Source organism: Oncorhynchus mykiss, unplaced genomic scaffold (assembly GCF_013265735.2).
Source record: "Oncorhynchus mykiss isolate Arlee unplaced genomic scaffold, USDA_OmykA_1.1 un_scaffold_280, whole genome shotgun sequence".
In the NCBI taxonomy this organism is placed as follows: domain Eukaryota; kingdom Metazoa; phylum Chordata; class Actinopteri; order Salmoniformes; family Salmonidae; genus Oncorhynchus; species Oncorhynchus mykiss.
The window spans coordinates 177,501-202,549 of record NW_023493734.1 but is presented as its reverse complement, the minus strand read 5'-3'; the positions used below and the strand labels follow the sequence as shown (position 1 = coordinate 202,549).

The 25,049-nt window shown below is 47.8% G+C and overlaps 1 protein-coding gene across 1 annotated transcript in view; it reads left to right on the top strand.

The window, feature by feature from the left end:
- Window positions 1–25,049, top strand: part of LOC118948983 (EH domain-binding protein 1-like) — a 94,388-nt gene that overhangs the window by 51,300 nt on the left and 18,039 nt on the right. The window contains exons 4-5 of the mRNA XM_036973642.1: window positions 14,195–14,294; window positions 19,143–19,216. Of these exons, the coding sequence (XP_036829537.1) occupies window positions 14,195–14,294; window positions 19,143–19,216 (174 nt within the window). The remainder of the gene's footprint in view (window positions 1–14,194; window positions 14,295–19,142; window positions 19,217–25,049) is intronic.

Here is a 25,049-nt window from a genome sequence, read left to right as displayed (position 1 = left end):
TTAGTACTGCTGGTATTTAGTAGACCTAGTTGTGTTGCTGTAGCCCCTGTAGCTAGTACTGCTGGTAGTTAGTAGACCTAGTGGTGTTGCTGGTAGTTAGTGGACCTAGTGGTGTTGCTGGTAGTTAGTGGACCTAGTGGTGTTGCTGTAGCCCCTGTAGCTAGTACTGCTGGTAGTTAGTGGACCTAGTGGTGTTGCTGTAGCCCCTGTAGTTAGTACTGCTGGTAGTTAGTAGACCTAGTGGTGTTGCTGGTAGTTAGTAGACCTAGTGGTGTTGCTGCAGCCCCTGTAGCTAGTACTGCTGGTAGTTAGTAGACCTAGTGGTGTTGCTGGTAGTTAGTGGACCTAGTGGTGTTGCTGGTAGTTAGTAGACCTAGTGGTGTTGCTGTAGCCCCTGTAGTTAGTACTGCTGGTATTTAGTAGACCTAGTGGTGTTGCTGTAGCCCCTGTAGCTAGTACTGCTGGTAGTTAGTAGACCTAGTGGTGTTGCTGGTAGTTAGTAGACCTAGTGGTGTTGCTGGTAGTTAGTAGACCTAGTGGTGTTGCTGCAGCCCCTGTAGCTAGTACTGCTGGTAGTTAGTAGACCTAGTGGTGTTGCTGTAGCCCCTGTAGCTAGTACTGCTGGTAGTTAGTCGACCTAGTGGTGTCTCTGCAGCCCCTGTAGCTAGTACTGCTGGTAGTTAGTAGACCTAGTGGTGTTGCTGGTAGTTAGTAGACCTAGTGGTGTTGCTGGTAGTTAGTAGACCTAGTGGTGTTGCTGCAGCCCCTGTAGCTAGTACTGCTGGTAGTTAGTAGACCTAGTGGTGTTGCTGTAGCCCCTGTAGCTAGTACTGCTGGTAGTTAGTCGACCTAGTGGTGTCTCTGCAGCCCCTGTAGCTAGTACTGCTGGTAGTTAGTAGACCTAGTGGTGTTGCTGTAGCCCCTGTAGCTAGTACTGCTGGTAGTTAGTGGACCTAGTGGTGTTGCTGCAGCCCATGTAGCTAGTACTGCTGGTAGTTAGTGGACCTAGTGGTGTTGCTGTAGCCCCTGTAGCTAGTACTGCTGGTAGTTAGTAGACCTAGTGGTGTTGCTGTAGCCCCTGTAGCTAGTACTGCTGGTAGTTAGTAGACCTAGTGGTGTTGCTGCAGCCCCTGTAGCTAGTACTGCTGGTAGTTAGTAGACCTAGTGGTGTTGCTGTAGCCCCTGTAGCTAGTACTGCTGGTAGTTAGTGGACCTAGTGGTGTTGTTGTAGCCCCTGTAGCTAGTACTGCTGGTAGTTAGTAGACCTAGTGGTGTTGCTGCAGCCCCTGTAGCTAGTACTGCTGGTAGTTAGTAGACCTAGTGGTGTTGCTGTAGCCCCTGTAGCTAGTGCTGCTGGTAGTTAGTAGACCTAGTGGTGTTGCTGCAGCCCATGTAGCTAGTAATGCTGGTAGTTAGTGGACCTAGTGGTGTTGCTGCAGCCCATGTAGCTAGTAATGCTGGTAGTTAGTGGACCTAGTGGTGTTGCTGTAGCCCCTGTAGTTAGTACTGCTGGTAGTTAGTAGACCTAGTGGTGTTGCTGGTAGTTAGTAGACCTAGTGGTGTTTCTGCAGCCCATGTAGCTAGTACTGCTGGTAGTTAGTGGACCTAGTGGTGTTGCTGCAGCCCCTGTAGCTAGTACTGCTGGTAGTTAGTCAACCTAGTGGTTTTGCTGCATCCCATGTAGCTAGTAATGCTGGTAGTTAGTAGACCTAGTGGTGTTGCTGCAGCCCATGTAGCTAGTACTGCTGGTAGTTAGTAGACCTAGTGGTGTTGCTGCAGCCCCTGTAGCTAGTACTGCTGGTAGTTAGTAGACCTAGTGGTGTTGCTGGTAGTTAGTAGACCTAGTGGTGTTGCTGGTAGTTCGTAGACCTAGTGGTGTTGCTGCAGCCCCTGTAGCTAGTACTGCTGGTAGTTAGTAGACCTAGTGGTGTTGCTGGTAGTTAGTAGACCTAGTGGTGTTGCTGGTAGTTAGTCGACCTAATTTTGAACCTTTTTAATAGTATATTGTCGAGGTGGCGGCCTAGTCAGATTGGAGGCGTGGCTTATCAGATGGTTGTTTCTGGTCACCCATTAGCGTAAATATTGTTCCTGTTCATCATATTAAGTTTGTACGCTACAAATGAAAATATCCCTTGAATACTAATGTGGATTACATATTGTAATATAATATTAACATTGCTGATTGCATACTGTAATATAGTGGTATGAATTGTGAATTTGGGATTTGACTGATCTCTCTCATTAGCCTCATTGAAGCTATGATCTCTTGAGGAACTCGTAGACCTGCGTTCTTCATTGAAGCTATGACCTCTTGAGGAACTCGTAGACCTGCGTTAGCCTCATTGAAGCTATGACCTCTTGAGGAACTCGCAGACCTGCGTTAGCCTCATTGAAGCTATGATCTCTTGAGGAACTCATAGACCTGCGTTAGCCTCATTGAAGCTATGACCTCTTGAGGAACTCATAGACCTGAGTTCCTCATTGAAGCTATGACCTCTTGAGGAACTCGTAGACCTGCGTTAGCCTCATTGAAGCTATGACCTCTTGAGGAACTCGTAGACCTGCGTTAGCCTCATTGAAGCTATGACCTCTTGAGGAACTCGTAGACCTGCGTTAGCCTCATTGAAGCTATGACCTCTTGAGGAACTCGCAGACCTGCGTTAGCCTCATTGAAGCTATGATCTCTTGAGGAACTCGTAGACCTGCGTTAGCCTCATTGAAGCTACACAACTGTCAGTGTTCAACCTTAACATGTGATGACAATAGAACAGATGAACAGGAATGACATTTACTCTAATGGGTTGTCGACAGAAATATATATATTAAAGCCACGCCCCTTCTAAGCCACGCCTCCACCCCAGGCTTCCTTCAGGAATCCGTTGCTTCATTGAACCATTAAAGGTTCTAACCGAAAGTGCAAATATGAACCACTGACTAGCAGTCGTTCCATGAGGAACTCCAGGGTCCCTCGAGTCACCACTAAATCTGTAGATAGGTGGAGAGAGAGACGTGGAGGAGAGGTGGAGAACTTGTCAAGGTGGTTCACACACACACACACACACACACACACACACACACACACCCTCCAAATGAGCATTTCAGCTTAAAAGAGAAAATCTATTATCAGACTGGTGTTTGCTCGCTCTGCCCCCAACACACACACATGGTCCTTTGCGTAGAAGTGAGAGGTGTGTGTGAATGTTGTCAGACTGTTAGCGCTGGGTCTAAGATGTTTGCCCAGGAGTGTTTGTGTACCGAGAAGGGGGAGAGGGGGAAGGAGAGGGGGATGAGAGAGATGAAAAGGAGGACAGAGAGACACGAGGGGTGTGTGTGTACTGAGCAGTGGGAGAGACAGAAAGGGAGAGAGAAGGAAAGAGAGATGAATGAAGAGGGGAATGTGTTGGAGAGGGGCAAACCTATGTTCTTAGACAGGCTCTCTCTCCCTCTCTGCCTCTCAGAACATGTTCCATCAATGACATGAAAGTAATGGGCTGATAACTGTGTGTGTACAGCCCTGCACCCCTCTCATTAAAATGGACTTTACAAACCCCAGTCTCTTACCATCCCTGTGTGTTTATCTCCCCGATGGTTAACAGTTTGATTATGAATCCCTGAACCCTTCCCCTCTCTCCCCCCTTCCTTCCTCTCCCCTCCTCTCCTTCCTTCCTTCCTTCCTTCCTTCCTTCCTTCCTTCCTTCCTTCCTTCCTTCCTTCCTTCCTTCCTTCCTTCCTTCATTCCTTCCTTCTCCTCTCTTCTCTTCTCTTCTCTTCTCCCCTACCCTCCTCTCCCTCCCTCCCTCCCTCCCTCCCTCCCTCCCTCCCTCCCTCCCTCCTCCCTCCTCTTCCCTGGTTCTTACTCTAAGCTGTATAGCAAGCATTCACTGACAAATGACACCAATAGAAGGTAGCCATTGAAATCTGCGAGGGGCGGTTTCTTCACTCTCTTTTAGACGAGGAGGGAAGGAGGGAGGGGGGGGGGAGAAAGGAAAGAGTGAATTGGTTAATGTGTCCTATTCACAGACCTGTTATATCCAGGTTCAGTAAAGCAGGTCTCTAGCTCCATTCTCAGGGCCATTGTGCCATTGAACGAGGGGGGAAAGCCTTTAGCCACCACAGAAAGCCCTCAGCAGCGGGAGCTCCTCCAGGAGAAGGATGAATGGAGCGCTGAGGGAAATGGAAGTCGGATAGAAAGAACATCGAGAGGGGTTCATTTTGGTGATATTCTAGTGGTGTATGTTCTGTGTATGTTTTCAGAGAGGGGGGGGGGCAAGATCATTTAGCTTTGCCTTTTAGGGCCTCTGTCCTCATCTTTTGAAATGACGTGAAATGGACTAGCTAGGCGACTGCAACATAACATGGAATTGCTTGTTTGTATTTCTGACTTTCGGGTGTTAGAGAGGGAAAGAAGACTCGGAAGATGAATGGAAAAAATAGAGAGAATAAGAGTTTGAGAGATGGAGGTTAATCAGGTTGACTCTCCATTTTCGCCTCTAGCGACAGCCCCCTTCCCAACACAATAGGCCCCAGTACCTTCTAATGTAGATGAAGTGACCAAAGCTCCTCTGTTGGTTGTTTAGGATTCTCTCTCTCTCTCTCTCTCTCTCTCTCTCTCTCTCTCTCTCTCTCTCTCTCTCTCTCCTCTTCCCTTCTCTCTCTTCTCTCTCTTGCTCGCTCTCTCTCTCTCTCTGCCTCTCGCTCGCTCTCTCGCAATCGCTCTCTCTCTCTCTCGCTGCCTCTCTCTCTCCACTCGGATCACTACTCGTAGTAATTAAATCAAGCCTTTGCTACTTGCCCACAACAATATCCCTCTGATGACATCACCACAGTCCTCTGGGTTGTGTTCATCAGGCACCAAACGGAAGAAAATGGACAGAAACCGGGAGGTCTTCTCTACCTGGACTCTCCAATAGGAAACACTCATATATGTTTTCTGTTGCAGAATGTTTTTGAAACGTTTCCTGTTGCATGCTTCATCTCATCTCATGTATATTCAGATCGCCGCGGTGACGGGGATCGTTAACGAGTTCTGACTTGCTCACAGGAAGTTATGTTCATCTTGTTCTTGTTTTCGCTTATTTTCCCCATCTCTTTATTGATCTCTTTCTGTTTCTCTCTCATTCTTTATTTTTGTTGGTGTCTATCGAGCGCATCTCTCCGGTGTATGTGACAATTAAACATGTGTTTTAGGGAAGGGAGGGAGGAGGGAATAACAGAGGAGTGCTGCTCGTCCCTAAATACATTGGAACGTTCAGAAAGGGACTTGGCCGAAGGAAAAGTTAAAAATCTACCCACACCCTCTCCTCCTCCTCCTCATACCTCCTTCCCTCCTTCTCATACCTCCTTCCCTCACTTTTAAAGTCAGATGGACAAATTGGATTAGTGAGTATTGAATGAAACAGAGAATGGAGGAAAATAAATCAGAAAAGCTCGCTGTGATCACAGGCTTTAATATATTTATTTTCTTTCTTCCCCTCCCCCTTCTTCCCTCCCCCTTCTTCCCTCCCCCTTCTTCCCCTTCCCCTTTCTTCCCTCCCCCTTCTTCCCTCCCCCTTCTTCCCCTTTTTCCCTCCCCCTTCTTCCCCTCCCCCTTCTTCCCTCCCCCTTCTCCCCTCCCCCTTCTTCCCTCCCCCTTCTTCCCCTCCCCCTTCTCCCCTCCCCCTTCTTCCCTCCCCCTTCTTCCCCCCCTTCTTCCCTCCCCCTTCTTCCCTCCCCCTTCTTCCCTCCCCCTTCTTCCCTCCCCCTTCTTCCCTCCCCCTTCTTCCCTCACTCCAGCTGTCCTCTTTTCAAAACCACAGAATAGTGAAAATCAGCTCTTTGCCTCACTAGTCTAATTCAACACCTGTTAGTTATAGTTCCTGTTTCCCCTCATAATAGATCATTTTGTGGAGACTTTTAATTCAAACAATTACAGTAAGATGGATATTTTCAGTGGAAGGAAATTAATGTTAGATTTCTCCCTTTTAAATATTATTTCTCATCATGTTCAGATGTTCATTTCTTGTTTTGTCTTTGTTTATTTTTGCTTCGTTCAGCCTCAGTATTATAGAGATGTGTGATATCCAGGGTCCTGTGTTTGACCTCTTCGTTCTGCCTCAGCCTCAGGGACATTAGATACAGGTATTATAGAGATGTGTGATATCCAGGGTCCTGTGTTTTACCTCTTCGTTTTGCCTCAGGGACATTAGATACAGGTATTATAGAGACGTGTGATATCCAGGGTCCTGTGTTTTACCTCTTCGTTCTGCCTCAGCCTCAGGGACATTAGATACAGGTATTATAGAGATGTGTGATATCCAGGGTCCTGTGTTTTACCTCTTTGTTTTGCCTCAGGGACATTAGATACAGGTATTATAGAGATGTGTGATATCCAGGGTCCTGTGTTTTACCTCTTCGTTTTGCCTCAGGGACATTAGATACAGGTATTATAGAGATGTGTGGTATCTAGGGTCCTGTGTTTTACCTCTCCGTTCTGCCTCTGCCTCAGGGACATTAGATACAGGTATTATAGAGATGTGTGATATCCAGGGTCCTGTGTTTTACCTCTTCGTTTTGCCTCAGGGACATTAGATACAGGTATTATAGAGATGTGTGATATCCAGGGTCCTGTGTTTTACCTCTTCATTCTGCCTCAGGGACATTAGATACAGGTATTATAGAGATGTGTGATATCTAGGGTCCTGTGTTTTACCTCTTTGTTCTGCCTCAGGGACATTAGATACAGGTACAGTGCCTTGCGAAAGTATTCGGCCCCTTTGAACTTTGCAACCTTTTGCCACATTTCAGGCTTCAAACATAAAGATATAAAACTGTATTTTTTTGTGAAGAATCAACAACAAGTGGGACACAATCATGAAGTGGAACGACATTTATTGGATATTTCAAACTTTTTTAACAAATCAAAAACTGAAAAATTGGGCGTGCAAAATTATTCAGCCCCTTTACTTTCAGTGCAGCAAACTCTCTCCAGAAGTTCAGTGAGGATCTCTGAATGATCCAAAGTTGACCTAAATGACTAATGATGATAAATAAAATCCACCTGTGTGTAATCAAGTCTCCGTATAAATGCACCTGCACTGTGATAGTCTCAGAGGTCCGTTAAAAGCGCAGAGAGCATCATGAAGAACAAGGAACACACCAGGCAGGTCCGAGATACTGTTGTGAAGAAGTTTAAAGCCAGGTTTGGATACAAAAGATTTCCCAAGCTTTAAACATCCCAAGGAGCACTGTGCAAGCGATAATATTGAAATGGAAGGGGTATCAGACCACTGCAAATCTACCAAGACCTGGCCGTCCCTCTAAACTTTCAGCTCATACAAGGAGAAGACTGATCAGAGATGCAGCCAAGAGGCCCATGATCACTCTGGATGAACTGCAGAGATCTACAGCTGAGGTGGGAGACTCTGTCCATAGGACAACAATCAGTCGTATATTGCACAAATCTGGCCTTTATGGAAGAGTGGCAAGAAGAAAGCCATTTCTTAAAGATATCCATAAAAAGTGTCGGTTAAAGTTTGCCACAAGCCACCTGGGAGACACACCAAACATGTGGAAGAAGGTGCTCTGGTCAGATGAAACCAAAATTGAACTTTTTGGCAACAATGCAAAACGTTATGTTTGGCGTAAAAGCAACACAGCTCATCACCCTGAACACACCATCCCCACTGTCAAACATGGTAGTGGCAGCATCATGGTTTGGGCCTGCTTTTCTTCAGCAGGGACAGGGAAGATGGTTAAAATTGATGGGAAGATGGATGGAGCCAAATACAGGACCATTCTGGAAGAAAACCTGATGGAGTCTGCAAAAGACCTGAGACTGGGACGGAGATTTGTCTTCCAACAAGACAATGATCCAAAACATAAAGCAAAATCTACAATGGAATGGTTCAAAAATAAACATATCCAGGTGTTAGAATGGCCAAGTCAAAGTCCAGACCTGAATCCAATCGAGAATCTGTGGAAAGAACTGAAAACTGCTGTTCACAAATGCTCTCCATCCAACCTCACTGAGCTCGAGCTGTTTTGCAAGGAGGAATGGGAAAAAATGTCAGTCTCTCGATGTGCAAAACTGATAGAGACATACCCCAAGCGACTTACAGCTGTAATCGCAGCAAAAGGTGGCGCTACAAAGTATTAATTTAAGGGGGCTGAATAATTTTGCACGCCCAATTTTTCAGTTTTTGATTTGTTAAAAAAGTTTGAAATATCCAATAAATGTCGTTCCACTTCATGATTGTGTCCCACTTGTTGTTGATTCTTCACAAAAAAATACAGTTTTATATCTTTATGTTTGAAGCCTGAAATGTGGCAAAAGGTCGCAGAGTTCAAGGGGGCCGAATACTTTCGCAAGGCACTGTATTATACAGATGTGTGGTATCCAGGGTCCTGTGTTTTACCTCTTCGTTTTGCCTCAGGGACATTAGATACAGGTATTATAGAGATGTGTGATATCCAGGGTCCTGTGTTTTGCGTGGTCATGTGACATGCCTTGATTTAATCTTTATTTAAATTGTTCTCATCAAACTCCTGTTCTTTTGATGTCAGATGGTTCAGCTCCATCCTCAGACAGTTGCTTTCGTTGTTGGTGAAAATAACATTTCTGGATCAGGTTTAAAATCCAGGATAAAAATCCTGCTGTATAACATCATTGTGCTAAACACAGTGATCTCATCTGGTCAGAGGACATGTCAGAGTCTCTCTCTTCACCCCCCCCCACCCCGTCCTGCCCCTCTCTGACTGTGTGGCTGGAGGGAGAATGGTTTGTTCTCTCAACCCTCTCCCCCCCCCCCCACCCCTCTCTGACTGTGTGGCTGGAGGGAGAATGGTTTGTTCTCTCAACCCTCTCTCTTCAAACCTCCCCCCCCCACCCTCTCTGACTGTGTGGCTGGAGGGAAATGGTTTGTTCTCTCAACCCTCTCTCTTCACTCCCCACCCCTCTCTGACTGTGTGGCTGGAGGGAGAATGGTTTGTTCTCTCAACCCTCTCTCTTCACCCCCACCCCTCTCTGACTGTCTGACTGTGTGGCTGGAGGGAAATGGTTTGTTCTCTCAACCCTCTCTCTTCACCCCCCCCCCCCCCCCCCTCCGTTCTGCCCCTCTCTGACTGTGTGGCTGGAGGGAGAATGGTTTGTTCTCTCAACCCTCTCTCTTCACCCCCCCACCCCTCCGTCCTGCCCCTCTCTGACTGTGTGGCTGGAGGGAGAATGGTTTATTCTCTAATCCCTCTCTCTCGTCTTCCCGTCCGCCTCGCCTCGTCACAATGTCACACAGGCTTAATATTCCCATTATGATGTGGTTGTTTTATTGGACTGTCTGGAGTCACAATGACCTGCCAGAGGAATCTGCCTTTATCCCCTCAGAACTACCGACTCGCCCTAAACGGCACCCTATTCCCTATGGGGGATCTGGTGAAAAGAAGTGCACTATGTAGGGAATAGGGTGCCATCTGGGATGCAGCCCCCTGTGTCGTCCATTTCAAAGTTGACTACAGTAATCCACGGAGCCCGTTCTTAAATCCCCTCGTCGTGGTCTTTTTTTTTCTGTTAAATGAAATGGCAGCTACGTCTGGTCTGGGCCGAGCCACACGTCAGAGACAGATACACACGCTGGTTCTTATGTCCTTCACAGGCAGAGGAACAATCCCTCTTTTCTGGCTTGAGGTGGCAATGTGAGAGAGAGGTGTGTGAGAGAGAGGTGTGTGAGAGAGCGGTGTGTGAGAGAGCGGTGTGTGAGAGAGAGGTGTGTGAGAGAGAGGTGTGTGAGAGAGAGGTGTGTGAGAGAGAGAGGTGTGTGAGAGAGAGGTGTGTGAGAGAGAGAGGTGTGTGAGAGAGAGGTGTGTGAGAGAGAGGTGTGTGAGAGAGAGATGTGTGTGGGAGAGAGGTGTGTGTGAGAGAGAGGTGTGTGTGAGAGAGAGGTGTGTGTGAGAGAGAGGTGTGTGTGAGAGAGAGGTGTGTGTGAGAGAGGTGTGTGTGTGAGAGAGGTATGTGTGTGAGAGAGAGGTGTGTGTGAGAGAGAGGTGTGTGTGAGAGAGGGGTGTGTGAGAGAGAGATGTGTGTGTGAGAGAGGTGTGTGTGTGAGAGATGTGTGTGAGTGAGAGAGGTGTGAGAGAGAGAGGTGTGTGTGCGAGAGGGGTGTGTGTGAGAGAGGGGTGTGTGTGTGTGTGTGTGTGGTGAGTGTGAGGTGTGTTTAGCATCATACCTCATCATGTAAAGTACATATATCTGCAGTTGCTGTGGTTGTTAGGTGGTTGTTAGGTGGTTATTAGGTGGTTGTTAGGTGGTTGTTAGGTGGTTGTTAGGTGGTTGTTAGGTGGTTGTTAGGTGGTTGTTAGGTGGTTGTTAGGTGGTTGTTAGGTGGTTGTTAGGTGGTTGTTAGGTGGTTGTTATGTGGTTGTTAGGTGGTTGTTAGGTGGTTGTTAGGTGGTTGTTAGGTGATGTGGTTGTTATGTGGTTGTTAGGTGGTTGTTAGGTGGTTGTTATGTGGTTGTTAGGTGGTTGTTAGGTGGTTGTTAGGTGGTTGTTAGGTGGTTATGTTACGTGGTTGTTATGTGGTTGTTAGGTGGTTATGTTATGTGGTTGTTAGGTGGTTGTTATGTGGTTGTTATGTGGTTGTTAGGTGGTTGTTAGGTGGTTGTTAGGTGGTTGTTAGGTGGTTGTTAGGTGGTTGTTATGTGGTTGTTAGGTGGTTGTTAGGTGGTTGTTAGGTGGTTGTTAGGTGGTTGTTAGGTGATGTGGTTGTTATGTGGTTGTTAGGTGGTTGTTAGGTGGTTGTTATGTGGTTGTTAGGTGGTTGTTAGGTGGTTGTTAGGTGGTTGTTAGGTGGTTGTTAGGTGGTTGTTAGGTGGTTGTTAGGTGGTTGTTAGGTGGTTGTTAGGTGGTTGTTAGGTGATGTGGTTGTTAGGTGGTTGTTAGGTGGTTGTTAGGTGATGTGGTTGTTAGGTGGTTGTTAGGTGGTTGTTATGTGGTTGTTAGGTGATGTGGTTGTTAGGTGGTTGTTAGGTGGTTGTTAGGTGATGTGGTTGTTAGGTGGTTGTTAGGTGGTTGTTAGGTGGTTGTTAGGTGATGTGGTTGTTAGGTGGTTGTTAGGTGGTTGTTATGTGGTTGTTAGGTGATGTGGTTGTTAGGTGGTTGTTAGGTGGTTGTTAGGTGGTTGTTAGGTGGTTATGTTACGTGGTTGTTATGTGGTTGTTAGGTGGTTGTTAGGTGGTTGTTAGGTGGTTGTTAGGTGGTTGTTAGGTGGTTGTTAGGTGGTTGTTATGTGGTTGTTAGGTGGTTGTTAGGTGGTTGTTAGGTGGTTGTTAGGTGGTTGTTAGGTGGTTGTTATGTGGTTGTTAGGTGGTTGTTATGTGGTTGTTATGTGGTTGTTAGGTGGTTGTTAGGTGGTTGTTAGGTGGTTGTTAGGTGGTTGTTAGGTGGTTGTTATGTGGTTGTTAGGTGGTTGTTATGTGGTTGTTAGGTGGTTGTTAGGTGGTTGTTAGGTGGTTGTTAGGTGGTTGTTAGGTGGTTGTTAGGTGGTTATGTTACGTGGTTGTTATGTGGTTGTTAGGTGGTTGTTAGGTGGTTGTTAGGTGGTTGTTAGGTGGTTGTTAGGTGGTTGTTAGGTGGTTGTTAGGTGGTTGTTAGGTGGTTGTTAGGTGGTTGTTAGGTGATGTGGTTGTTATGTGGTTGTTAGGTGGTTGTTAGGTGGTTGTTATGTGGTTGTTAGGTGGTTGTTAGGTGGTTGTTAGGTGGTTGTTAGGTGGTTATGTTACGTGGTTGTTATGTGGTTGTTAGGTGGTTATGTTATGTGGTTGTTAGGTGGTTGTTATGTGGTTGTTATGTGGTTGTTAGGTGGTTGTTAGGTGGTTGTTAGGTGGTTGTTAGGTGGTTGTTATGTGGTTGTTAGGTGGTTGTTAGGTGGTTGTTAGGTGGTTGTTAGGTGATGTGGTTGTTATGTGGTTGTTAGGTGGTTGTTAGGTGGTTGTTAGGTGGTTGTTAGGTGGTTGTTAGGTGGTTGTTAGGTGGTTGTTAGGTGGTTGTTAGGTGGTTGTTAGGTGATGTGGTTGTTAGGTGGTTGTTAGGTGGTTGTTAGGTGATGTGGTTGTTAGGTGGTTGTTAGGTGGTTGTTATGTGGTTGTTAGGTGATGTGGTTGTTAGGTGGTTGTTAGGTGGTTGTTAGGTGATGTGGTTGTTAGGTGGTTGTTAGGTGGTTGTTAGGTGGTTGTTAGGTGATGTGGTTGTTAGGTGGTTGTTAGGTGGTTGTTATGTGGTTGTTAGGTGATGTGGTTGTTAGGTGGTTGTTAGGTGGTTGTTAGGTGGTTGTTAGGTGGTTATGTTACGTGGTTGTTATGTGGTTGTTAGGTGGTTGTTAGGTGGTTGTTAGGTGGTTGTTAGGTGGTTGTTAGGTGGTTGTTATGTGGTTGTTAGGTGGTTGTTATGTGGTTGTTAGGTGGTTGTTAGGTGGTTGTTAGGTGGTTGTTAGGTGGTTGTTAGGTGGTTGTTAGGTGGTTGTTATGTGGTTGTTAGGTGGTTGTTATGTGGTTGTTATGTGGTTGTTAGGTGGTTGTTAGGTGGTTGTTAGGTGGTTGTTAGGTGGTTGTTAGGTGGTTGTTATGTGGTTGTTAGGTGGTTGTTATGTGGTTGTTAGGTGGTTGTTAGGTGGTTGTTAGGTGGTTGTTAGGTGGTTGTTAGGTGGTTGTTAGGTGGTTATGTTACGTGGTTGTTATGTGGTTGTTAGGTGGTTGTTAGGTGGTTGTTAGGTGGTTGTTAGGTGATGTGGTTGTTAGGTGGTTGTTAGGTGGTTGTTAGGTGGTTGTTAGGTGGTTGTTAGGTGATGTGGTTGTTAGGTGGTTGTTAGGTGGTTGTTAGGTGGTTGTTAGGTGGTTGTTAGGTGATGTGGTTGTTAGGTGGTTGTTAGGTGGTTGTTAGGTGGTTGTTAGGTGGTTGTTAGGTGATGTGGTTGTTAGGTGGTTGTTAGGTGGTTGTTAGGTGATGTGGTTGTTAGGTGGTTGTTAGGTGGTTGTTAGGTGGTTGTTAGGTGATGTGGTTGTTAGGTGGTTGTTAGGTGGTTGTTAGGTGGTTGTTAGGTGGTTGTTAGGTGGTTGTTAGGTGATGTGGTTGTTAGGTGGTTGTTAGGTGGTTGTTAGGTGGTTGTTAGGTGATGTGGTTGTTAGGTGGTTGTTAGGTGGTTGTTAGGTGATGTGGTTGTTAGGTGGTTGTTATGTGGTTGTTAGGTGGTTGTTAGGTGGTTGTTAGGTGATGTGGTTGTTAGGTGGTTGTTAGGTGATGTGGTTGTTAGGTGGTTGTTAGGTGGTTGTTAGGTGGTTGTTAGGTGGTTGTTAGGTGATGTGGTTGTTAGGTGGTTGTTAGGTGGTTGTTAGGTGGTTGTTAGGTGATGTGGTTGTTAGGTGGTTGTTAGGTGGTTGTTAGGTGGTTGTTAGGTGGTTGTTAGGTGATGTGGTTGTTAGGTGGTTGTTAGGTGATGTGGTTGTTAGGTGGTTGTTAGGTGGTTGTTAGGTGGTTGTTAGGTGATGTGGTTGTTAGGTGGTTGTTAGGTGGTTGTTAGGTGATGTGGTTGTTATGTGGTTGTTAGGTGGTTGTTAGGTGATGTGGTTGTTAGGTGGTTGTTAGGTGGTTGTTAGGTGATGTGGTTGTTAGGTGGTTGTTAGGTGGTTATGTTATGTGGTTGTTAGGTGGTTGTTAGGTAGTTGTTAGGTGGTTATGTTACGTGGTTGTTAGGTGGTTGTTAGGTGATGTGGTTGTTAGGTGGTTGTTAGGTGGTTGTTAGGTGGTTATGTTATGTGGTTGTTAGGTGGTTATGTTACGTGGTTGTTAGGTGGTTATGTGGTTGTTAGGTAGTTGTTAGGTGGTTATGTTACGTGGTTGTTAGGTGGTTGTTAGGTGGTTATGTTATGTGGTTGTTAGGTGGTTATGTTATGTGGTTGTTAGGTGGTTGTTAGGTGGTTATGTGGTTGTTAGGTAGTTGTTAGGTGGTTGTTAGGTGGTTATGTTATGTGGTTGTTAGGTGGTTATGTTACGTGGTTGTTAGGTGGTTATGTGGTTGTTAGGTGATGTGGTTGTTAGGTGGTTATGTTATGTGGTTAGGTGGTTATGTTATGTGGTTGTTAGGTAGTTGTTAGGTGGTTGTTAGGTGATGTGGTTGTTATGTAATACATTTGTTGTGGGTTGTTCCATGTGTTTAATTGATCTGTTGTGTTCCAGGTAACAGTAAGGAAGAGGAGGAGGCCATGATGCAGGAGTGGTTCATGTTGGTCAACAAGAAGAACGCTCTGATCAGGAGACAGAACCAACTCTCTCTACTGTAAGTCCCTTAACTCTCTCTACTGTAAGTCCCCTAACTCTCTCTACTGTAAGTCCCCTAACTCTCTCTACTGTAAGTCCCCTAACTCGCTCTACTGTAAGTCCCCTAACTCTCTCTACTGTAAGTCCCCTAACTATCTCTACTGTAAGTCCCCTAACTCTCTCTACTGTAAGTCCCCTAACTATCTCTACTGTAAGTCCCCTAACTCTCTCTACTGTAAGTCCCCTAACTCTCTCTACTGTAAGTCCCCTAACTCTCTCTACTGTAAGTCCCCTAACTCTCTCTACTGTAAGTCCCCTAACTCTCTCTACTGTAAGTCCCCTAACTCTCTCTACTGTAAGTCCCCTAACTCTCTCTACTGTAAGTCCCCCCAACCCCCTCGACCGTAAGTTCCCCCAACCCCCTCGGCCGTAAGTTCCCCCAACCCCCTCGGCCGTAAGTTCCCCCAACCCCCTCGGCCGTAAGTTCCCCCAACCCCCTCAGCCATAAGTTCCCCTAACCCCCTCTACCGTAAGTTCCCCCAACCCCCTCGACCGTAAGTTCCCCCAACCCCCTCGACCGTAAGTTCCCCCAACCCCCTCGGCCGTAAGTTCCCCCAACCCCCTCGGCCGTAAGTTCCCCCAACCCCCTCGGCCGTAAGTTCCCCCAACCCCCTCGGCCATAAGTTCCCCTAACCCCCTCTACCGTAAGTTCCCCCAACCCCCTCGACCGTAAGTTCCCCCAACCCCCTCGGCCGTAAGTTCCCCCAACCCCCTCGACCGTAAGTTCCCCCAACCCCCTCGGCCATAAGTTCCCCCAACCCCCTCGGCCGTAAGTTCCCCCAACCCCCTCGGCCGTAAGTTCCCCCAACCCCCTCGGCCATAAGTTCCCCTAACCCCCTCTACCGTAAGTTCCCCCAACCCCCTCGACCGTAAGTTCCCCCAACCCCCTCGGCCGTAAGTTCCCCCAACCCCCTCGACCGTAAGTTCCCCCAACCCCCTCGGCCATAAGTTCCCCCAACCCCCTCGACCTTAAGTTCCCCCAACCCCCTCGACCGTAAGTTCCCTCGACCGTAAGTTCTCCCAACCCCCTCGCTTGTAAGTTCCCCTAACCCCCTCTACCGTAAGGTCCCCTAACCCCCTCTACCGTAAGGTCCCCTAACCCCCTCTACCGTAAGGTCCCCTAACCCCCTCTACCATAAGTTCCCCTAACCCCCTCTACTGTAAGGTCCCCCAACCCCCTCAACTGTAAGGTCCCCCAACCCCCTCAACTGTAAGTTCCCCTAACCCCCTCTACCGTAAGTTCCCCTAACCCTCTCTACTGTAAGGTCCCCTAACCCCCTCTACCGTAAGTTCCCCTAACCCCCTCTACCGTAAGTTCCCCTAACCCTCTCTACTCGAAGTCCCCTAACACTAATCTCTTTCTCTCTCACTCTCCATTGTGTCTGACTATCCAATACACAGACATAGTATTCTCTCTGTGTGTTCCCAGTTCCCAATACACAGACATAGTATTCTCTCTGTGTGTTCCCAGTTCCCAATACACAGACATAGTATTCTCTCTGTGTGTTCCCAGTTCCCAATACACAGACATAGTATTCTCTCTGTGTGTTCCCAGTTCCCAATACACAGACATAGTATTCTCTCTGTGTGTTCCCAGTTCCCAATACACAGACATAGTATTTTTAAACCAATCATCACACAACTGCTTTACCCTGTGATCTGTGTGTTGTAAACCTGTTAATGTCCATAATCCATTCTGGTTCTGTTTATTCCTGGCATTTACATGTCAACATTAAACCAATAAGAACCCAGCGATCATCACAACGTTGCATCACAACGCCTTTCTCTTTAGCTACATTTCCAAATGGCACCTTATTCCCTATGTAGTGCACTGCTTTTTAGACCAGGGCCCTATGGGATTCTGTGTGGGTCCTGGTCAAAAGTAGTGCCATTTGTGACACAGGCTTTGTGCGGTCACTCAGCCACTAGGTGGACAGGTGGAAACACAGCTCTCCTTTTCATTCTCTCTCTCTCTCTCTCTTTCCTTTTCATTCCTTCCTCCCTCGCAGGATTTCAAAGGGCCAGAGAGAACAAGAGACTGAAGTATTCATATAATCACATTATATGGTGTGAGAGAGAGAGGGAGGGAGAGAGTGGGGAGGGTGTTTAAAGTGGCCAATTGATAGAGGGTCTGATTACTACCTCTTTCATTTCTCTCTTTGTGGCAGAAAAGCGCCTCTGAAGGACAAATTCTATTATGGGGAAAATTAGCTCGTTTTCTAAACCATCTGAAAGAAGGGGAATTAAATTTGTAGCCCTACCGCCCAGACATTACCCACTCTACCACCCAGACATTACCCACTCTACCACCCAGACATTACCCCCCCCCTACCGCCCAAACATTACCCCCCTACCGCCCAGACATTACCCCCCTACCGCCCAGACATTACCCCCTACCGCCCAGACATTACCCCCTACCGCCCAGACATTACCCCCCTACCGCCCAGACATTACCCCCCTACCGCCCAGACATTACCCCCTACCACCCAGACATTACCCCTATCACCCAGACATTACCCCCTACCACCCAGACATTACCCTCCTCCTACCGCCCAGACATTACCCCCTTCCTACCGCCCAGACATTACCCCCTTCCTACCGCCCAGACATTACTCCCCCACCGCCCAGATATTACCTCCTCTACCGTCCAGACATTACCCCTTACCGCCCAGACATTACCCCCCTACCGCCCAGACATTACCCCCCTACCGCCCAGACATTACCCCCCTACCGCCCAGACATTACCCCCCTATCGCCCAGACATTACCCCCCTACCGCCCAGACATTACCCCCCTACCGCCCAGACATTACCCCCTACTGCCCAGACATTACCCCCCTACCGCCCAGACATTACCCCCCTACCGCCCAGACATTAACCCCTACCGCCCAGACATTACCCCCCTACCGCCCAGACATTACCCCCCTATCGCCCAGACATTATCCCCCCTATCGCCCAGACATTATCCCCCCTACCGCCCATACATTATCCCCCCACACTCATACCTCCTGTTCTGTTTGGTTCCATCTCCTGTCCTTTTCCTTTTCACTGTCCTATCTCTCTACCTGTTTCTCCATCTCTCTTCCTGTCTCTCCAACTCTCTACCTGTTTCTCCATCTCTCTACCTGTCTCTCCATCTCTCTACCTGTTTCTCCATCTCTCTACCTGTCTCTCCATCTCTCTACCTGTTTCTCCATCTCTCTACCTGTCTCTCCATCTCTCTACCTGTCTCGCCATCTCTCTACCTGTCTCTCCATCTCTACCTGTCTCTCCATCTCTCTACCTGTTTCTCCATCTCTCTACCTGTCTCTCCATCTCTCTACCTGTTTCTCCATCTCTCTACCTGTCTCTCCATCTCTACCTGTCTCTCCATCTCTACCTGTCTCTCCATCTCTCTACCTGTCTCTCCATCTCTCTACCTGTCTCTCCAACTCTCTACCTGTCTCTCATCTCTCTACCTGTCTCTCCATCTCTCTACCTGTCTCTCCAACTCTCTACCTGTCTCTCCATCTCTACCTGTCTCTCCATCTCTCTACCTGTCTCTCCATCTCTCTACCTGTCTCTCCATCTCTCTACCTGTCTCTCCATCTCTCTACCTGTCTCTCCATCTCTCTACCTGTCTCTCCATCTCTCTACCTGTCTCTCCAACTCTACCTGTCTCTCCAACTCTCTACCTGTCTCTCCATCTCTCTTCCTGTCTCTCCAACTCTCTACCTGTCTCTCCATCTCTACCTGTCTCTCTATCTCTCCCTGTCTCTCCATCTCTCTACCTGTCTCTCCATCTCTCTACCTGTCTCTCCATCTCTACCTGTCTCTCCATCTCTCTACCTGTCTCTCCATCTCTCTACCTGTCTCTCCTCTCCTTTTCCCCTGTCTCTCCATCTCTCTACCTGTTTCTCCATCTCTCTACCTGTCTCTCCAATCTATCTTCCTGTCTCTCCATCTCTCTACCTGTCTCTCCATCTCTCTACATGTCTCTCCTTCTCTCTACCTGTCTCTCCATCTCTACCTGTCTCTCCATCTCTCTTCCTGTCTCTCCATCTCTCTTCCTGTCTCTCCATCTCTCTACCTGTCTCTCCATCTCTCTTCCTGTCTCTCCATCTCTCTACCTGTCTCTCCATCTCTCTTCCTGTCTCTCCATCTCTCTTCCTGTCTCTCCATCTCTCTACCTGTCTCTCCATCTCTCTACCTGTCTCTCCAATCTCTACCTGTCTCTCCAATCTCTACCTGTCTCTCCATCTCTCTACATGTCTCTCCTTCTCTCTACCTGTCTCTCCATCTCTCTTCCTGTCTCTCCATCTCTCTTCCTGTCTCTCCATCTCTCTTCCTGTCTCTCCATCTCTCTACCTGTCTCTCCATCTCTCTACCTGTCTCTCCATCTCTCTACCTGTCTCTCCAATCTCTACCTGTCTCTCCACCTCTCTACCTGTCTCTCCAATCTCTACCTGTCTCTCCACCTCTCTACCTGTCTCTCCAATCTCTACCTGTCTCTCCACCTCTCTCCTTCGCTTTCTTTCCCCCTAATTCTGTCTGTCTGTCTGTCCCTCCCTCTTTCTCTTTCCCTCCCTCCATTTCTTTCTCTCCCCCTCTCTCTCTCACCCACACACAGGGTTTTACCAGACCAGCCCAGGCAGGGCCCCGGGTCGGGGTATATTTGTGTATCAGATATTTGCAGTAGATTAATGTGTGGAGAGAAGGGAGAAGGTCCAGCCGACTGGCTGAATCGATGTTTATTGCAGACTTCTTCTAAGTGCTTAATGATTTAGTCATTAACATATTGATGAACTTTGTTCCAACTTACTGCCACAGGGAGAAGGAGCACGATCTGGAGCGTCGCTTTGAGCTGCTCAACAGAGAGCTGAGAGCCATGATGGCCATCGAGGGTAAGACATTTACCCTTCGGTCATTTAGAAGACGCTCTTATGACGGGGGAAGTTAGGCCAGGGGGTTGAGCTGGTGGGGAGGGGGAGGGAAGAGATGATTAGAGAGGGGGGGACGATTAGAGAGGGGGGGAGAGACGATTAGAGAGGGGGGGAGAGACGATTAGAGAGGGGGGAGGGAAGAGACGATTAGAGAGGGGGGAGGGAAGAGACGATTAGAGAGGGGGGAGACGATTAGAGAGGGGGGAGGGAAGAGACGATTATAGAGGGGGGAGAGACGATTAGAGAGGGTTGGGGAGAGACGATTAGAGAGGGGGAGGGAAGAGACGATTAGAGAAGGGGGGAGAGACGATTAGAGAGCGGGGAGGGAAGAGACGATTAGAGAGGGGGGGGAAGAGACGATTAGAGAGGGAAGGGGAAGAGACGATTAGAGGGGGGGGGGCGATTAGAGGGGGGAGGGAAGAGACGATTAGAGAGGGGGGAGACGATTAGAGAGGGTTGGGGAGAGACGATTAGAGGGGGGGACGATTAGAGAGGGGGGAGACGATTAGAGAGGGGGGGGAGACGATTAGAGAGGGGGGAGACGATTAGAGAGGGGGGAGACGATTAGAGGGGGGGGGATACGATTAGAGAGGGGAGACGATTAGAGAGGGGGGAGACGATTAGAGGGGGGGGGGTGTGTTTAAGTAGGAAAGTGGAAATGGGGAGAAATACTTCAAATACATCACCTGTACCTTTATGGGTGATGATTTTACTGCTATCTACTGGTACACTGTCTATTATTCCATTAGTTTGGATTCAACACATTTCTCTCCTGCTCTGAATAATAGTGCTTCCTTGCAGTCAGGATCCTAACCACAGGTTGCTAGGTTGTTACTAGGAGGATCCTCCTCTGTCAGTATCCTAACCACAGGTTGCTAGGTGGTTACTAGGAGGAGCCTCCTCAGTCAGGATCCTAACCACAGGTTGCTAGGTGGTTACTAGGAGGAGCCTCATCTGTCACTATCCTAACCACAGGTTGCTAGGTGGTTACTAGGAGAAGCCTCCTCAGTCAGGATCCTAACCACAGGTTGCTAGGTGGTTACTAGGAGGATCCTCCTCAGTCAGGATCCTAACCACAGGTTGCTAGGGTGGTTACTAGGAGGAGCCTCCTCAGTCAGGATCCTAACCACAGGTTGCTAGGTGGTTACTAGGAGGAGCCTCCTCAGTCAGGATCCTAACCACAGGTTGCTAGGTGGTTACTAGGAGGAGCCTCCTCAGTCAGGATCCTAACCACAGGTTGCTAGGTGGTTACTAGGAGGAGCCTCCTCAGTCAGGATCCTAACCACAGGTTGCTAGGTGGTTTCTAGGAGGAGCCTCCTCAGTCAGGATCCTAACCACAGGTTGCTAGGTGGTTACTAGGAGGAGCCTCCTCAGTCAGGATCCTAACCACAGGTTGCTAGGTGGTTACTAGGAGGAGCCTCCTCAGTCAGGATCCTAACCACAGGTTGCTAGGGTGTTACTAGGAGGAGCCTCCTCAGTCAGGATCCTAACCACAGGTTGCTAGGGTGTTACTAGGAGGAGCCTCCTCAGTCAGGATCCTAACCACAGGTTGCTAGGTGGTTACTAGGAGGAACCTCCTCAGTCAGGATCCTAACCACAGGTTGCTAGGTGGTTACTAGGAGAAGCCTCCTCAGTCAGGATCCTAACCACAGGTTGCTAGGTGGTTACTAGGAGAAGCCTCCTCAGTCAGGATCCTAACCACAGGTTGCTAGGTGGTTACTAGGAGAAGCCTCCTCAGTCAGGATCCTAACCACAGGTTGCTAGGTGGTTACTAGGAGGAGCCTCCTCAGCGAGGAGATCTGGACTGATGCTGTCTGATCAGTGCTATCTAACAGCCATACTAGGCCTGAATACCATTATCAGCACCCTGGTTTGATATCTAGCCCTGCTGACTGACATGGAGGATTAAAACCCGGCTAGCTAGTAGCTACGTTATCCAGGTAGGTTGTTGTGTGTACTGGTACCGGCTGAAAAGCACCACTATTGTGTGGTATCAAAGTTGTCGAGCCGAAACCCAAGTTTAATCCCTTTCACTGTGTCCTCTTTGTGAAAAATGAACCTTTTGACAATCAATGCAAATTGATTTCTCCATTCAATGTTGACCTGCCTGCACCTCTGCATCGGCCATGGTAATTTCTTTCCCCACCTGATAAGCAACCTGATCCATATTAAATCAATTGTAATTAGCTGGTGGAAGGGACTGGGCAGGTGTGTGTAGGGAGTAGGGGGGAGTGTGTATTTGTGTGTGCACCGTGTGTGTGTGTGTGCGCGTGTGTGCGCGTGTGTTGTGGAGTAGACAGACATGCATAGCTGAACAGGAGCAAGAGAGTAGGAACACATCCTGGTTAGGGGTTGATTGCTCTTGTCTGCCACACACCAGCCAGCCTGTATTTCTGTATTTGGAGAGGGAAGCAACAGGTAATGCAGTCAGACACCTGACAAAGACACCTGACAAAGACACCTGACAAAGACACCTGACAAAGACACCTGACAAAGACACCTGACAAAGACACCTGACAAAGACACCTGACAAAGCTGCTCTGAACTTTACATTTTATTACATTGTTCTAAGTGCATTTTCCACATGGTCACAACACATGGTCACATGGTCACATGGTCACAACACATGGTCACATGGTCACATGGTCACAACACATGGTCACATGGTCACAACACATGGTCACATGGTCACAACACATGGTGACATGGTCACAACACATGGTCACAACATGTGGTCACATGGTCACAACACATGGTTACAACACATGGTCACGTGGTCACAACAAATCAAATCAAATTTTATTTGTCACATACACATGGTTAGCAGATGTTAATGCGAGTGTAGCGAAATGCTTGTGCTTCTAGTTCCGACAATGCAGTAATAACCAACAAGTAATCTAACTAACAATTCCAAAACTACTGTCTTATACACAGTGTAAGGGGATAAAGAATATGTACATAAGGATATATGGATGAGTGATGGTACAGAGCAGCATAGGCAAGATACAGTAGATGGTATCGAGTACAGTATATACATATGAGATGAGTATGTAAACAAAGTGGCATAGTTAAAGTGGCTAGTGATACATGTATTACATAAGGATGCAGTAGATTATATAGAGTACAGGATATACGTATACATATGAGATGAGTAATGTAGGGTATGTAAACATTATATAAAGTGGCATTGTTTAAAGTGGCTAGTGATACATTTTTTACATCAATTTTTCCATTATTAAAGTGGCTGGAGTTGAGTCAGTGTCAGTGTGTTGGCAGCAGCCACTCAATGTTAGTGGTGGCTGTTTAACAGTCTGATGGCCTTGAGATAGAAGCTGTTTTTCAGTCTCTCAACATGTGGTCACATGGTTACAACACATGGTCACGTGGTCACAACATGTGGTCACATGGTCACAACACGTGGTCACATGGTCACAACACATGGTCACAACACATGGTCACAACACGTGGTCACATGGTCACAACACGTGGTCACATGGTCACAACACGTGGCCACATGGTCACAACACGTGGTCACAACACATGGTCACATGGGGATAAGGAATACAAATGTTAAAATTAAAGCATAGTAATCTATAAAACATAATTGACATAAAACGTCATGATACAATAACATACAGTCGTTGTTTTTTCCGAGCACAATAGGAGTTTGATGGCCATTTGCAGGCTATGCACTGTGAGAGGATGAATCCTTTGCAATCAAATCAAATCAAATGTATTTGTCACATACACATGGTTAGCAGATGTTAATGCAAGTGTAGCGAAATGCTTGTGCTTTTAGTTCCGACCATGCAGTAATAACCAACAAGTAATCTAACTAACAATTCCAAAACTACTGTCTTATACACAGTGTAAGGGGATAAAGAATATGTACATAAAGATATATGAATGAGTGATGGTACAGAGCGGCATAGGCAAGATGCAGTAGATGGTATCGAGTACAGTTAATACATATGAGATGAGTATGTAAACAAAGTGGCATAGTTAAAGTGGCTAGTGATACATGTATTACATAAAGATGCAGTAGATGATATAGAGTACAGTATATACGTATACATATGAGATGAATAATGTAGGGTATGTAAACATTATATTAAGTAGCATTGTTTAAAGTGGCTAGTGATATATTTTACATCAATTCCCATCAATTTTCATTAAACCTAAAAAATTAAACCTATCTGAATTGAGTGCATGAGCAGCAGAGTATGAGAAGTGGGACGAGGCAGACAATGGTCCTGGAGAGGTGGGACGAGGCAGACAATGGTCCTGGAGAGGTGGGACAATGCAGACCATGGTCCTGGAGAGGTGGGACGAGGCAGACAATGGTCCTGGAGAGGTGGGACAATGCAGACCATGGTCCTTGAGAGGTGGGACAAGCCAGACCATGGTCCTGGAGAGGTGGGACAAGCCAGACCATGGTCCTTGAGAGGTGGGACAAGCCAGACCATGGTCCTGGAGAGGTGGGACAAGCCAGACCATGGTCCTGGAGAGGTGGGACAATGCAGACCATGGTCCTTGAGAGGTGGGACAAGCCAGACCATGGTCCTGGAGAGGTGGGACAAGCCAGACCATGGTCCTTGAGAGGTGGGACAAGCCAGACCATGGTCCTGGAGAGGTGGGACAAGCCAGACCATGGTCCTGGAGAGGTGGGACAAGCCACACCATGGTCCTGGAGAGGTGGGACAATGCAGACCATGGTCCTGGAGAGGTGGGACAATGCAGACCATGGTCCTTGAGAGGTGGGACAAGCCAGACCATGGTCCTGGAGAGGTGGGATAAGGCAGACCATGGTCCTTGAGAGGTGGGACAAGCCATACCATGGTCCTGGAGAGGTGGGACAAGCCAGACCATGGTCCTGGAGAGGTGGGACAAGCCAGACCATGGTCCTGGAGAGGTGGGACTTATCAACTGGCCCTTTATCCTCCTCTCCACCCTCTCCTCTCCACCCTCTCCACTCTCTCCACCCCACTCTCTCCACCCTCTCCACTCTCTCCACTCTCTCCACCCTCTCCTCTCCACCCTCTCCTCTCCACCCTCTCCTCTCCACTCTCTCCACCCTCTCCACCCTCTTCTCTCCAACCTCTCCTCTCCACCCTCTCCACCCTCTCCTCTCCACTCTCTCCACCCTCTCCTCTCCACTCTCGCCACCCACTCCTCTCTCCTCTCCACCCTCTCCAATCTCTCCTCTCCACCCTCTCCACCCTCTCCTCTCCACCCTCTCCACTCTCCACCCTCTCCACCCTCTCCTCTCCACCCTCTCCAATCTCTCCTCCTGCCCTCTCTCCATTCCTCTCTCCTCTTCTCCTTCCTCGGGGATCTACTTAATATTCAACATGCTCTACCTTTCACAGGCCAGGCACAGATAGTTCTGCTAGAAAGATAGTGTGTGAGGGAAGAGAGTGTGTGTCCGCTGTTATTTGGTGGTTGGCCAGGTCCATTGAGTGATGGCTGGGCTGCGTGGCGTGGCGTGGCTTGCAGGTAATTGCTGATTTGGTTGGCCAGCCGATGACAGAGAGACTTGCAGAGATAGACACACACACACACACACACACGTCCATGCCAGTCGATGACAGAGAGACGCTAGCGCTGGAGTACTCAAACCAGTGAACGACACAGATATACACACTTGAAGAGATATATTCACACACTCTCACACACTCACACACACACTCACACCCTCTCACATGATTAAAAGTGATACAGATAGCCAGCAGCGTATCCACTTATTCTGATGCCTCACAGCATAGTGGGAGAATGTGTGCTTCCATACCATCCA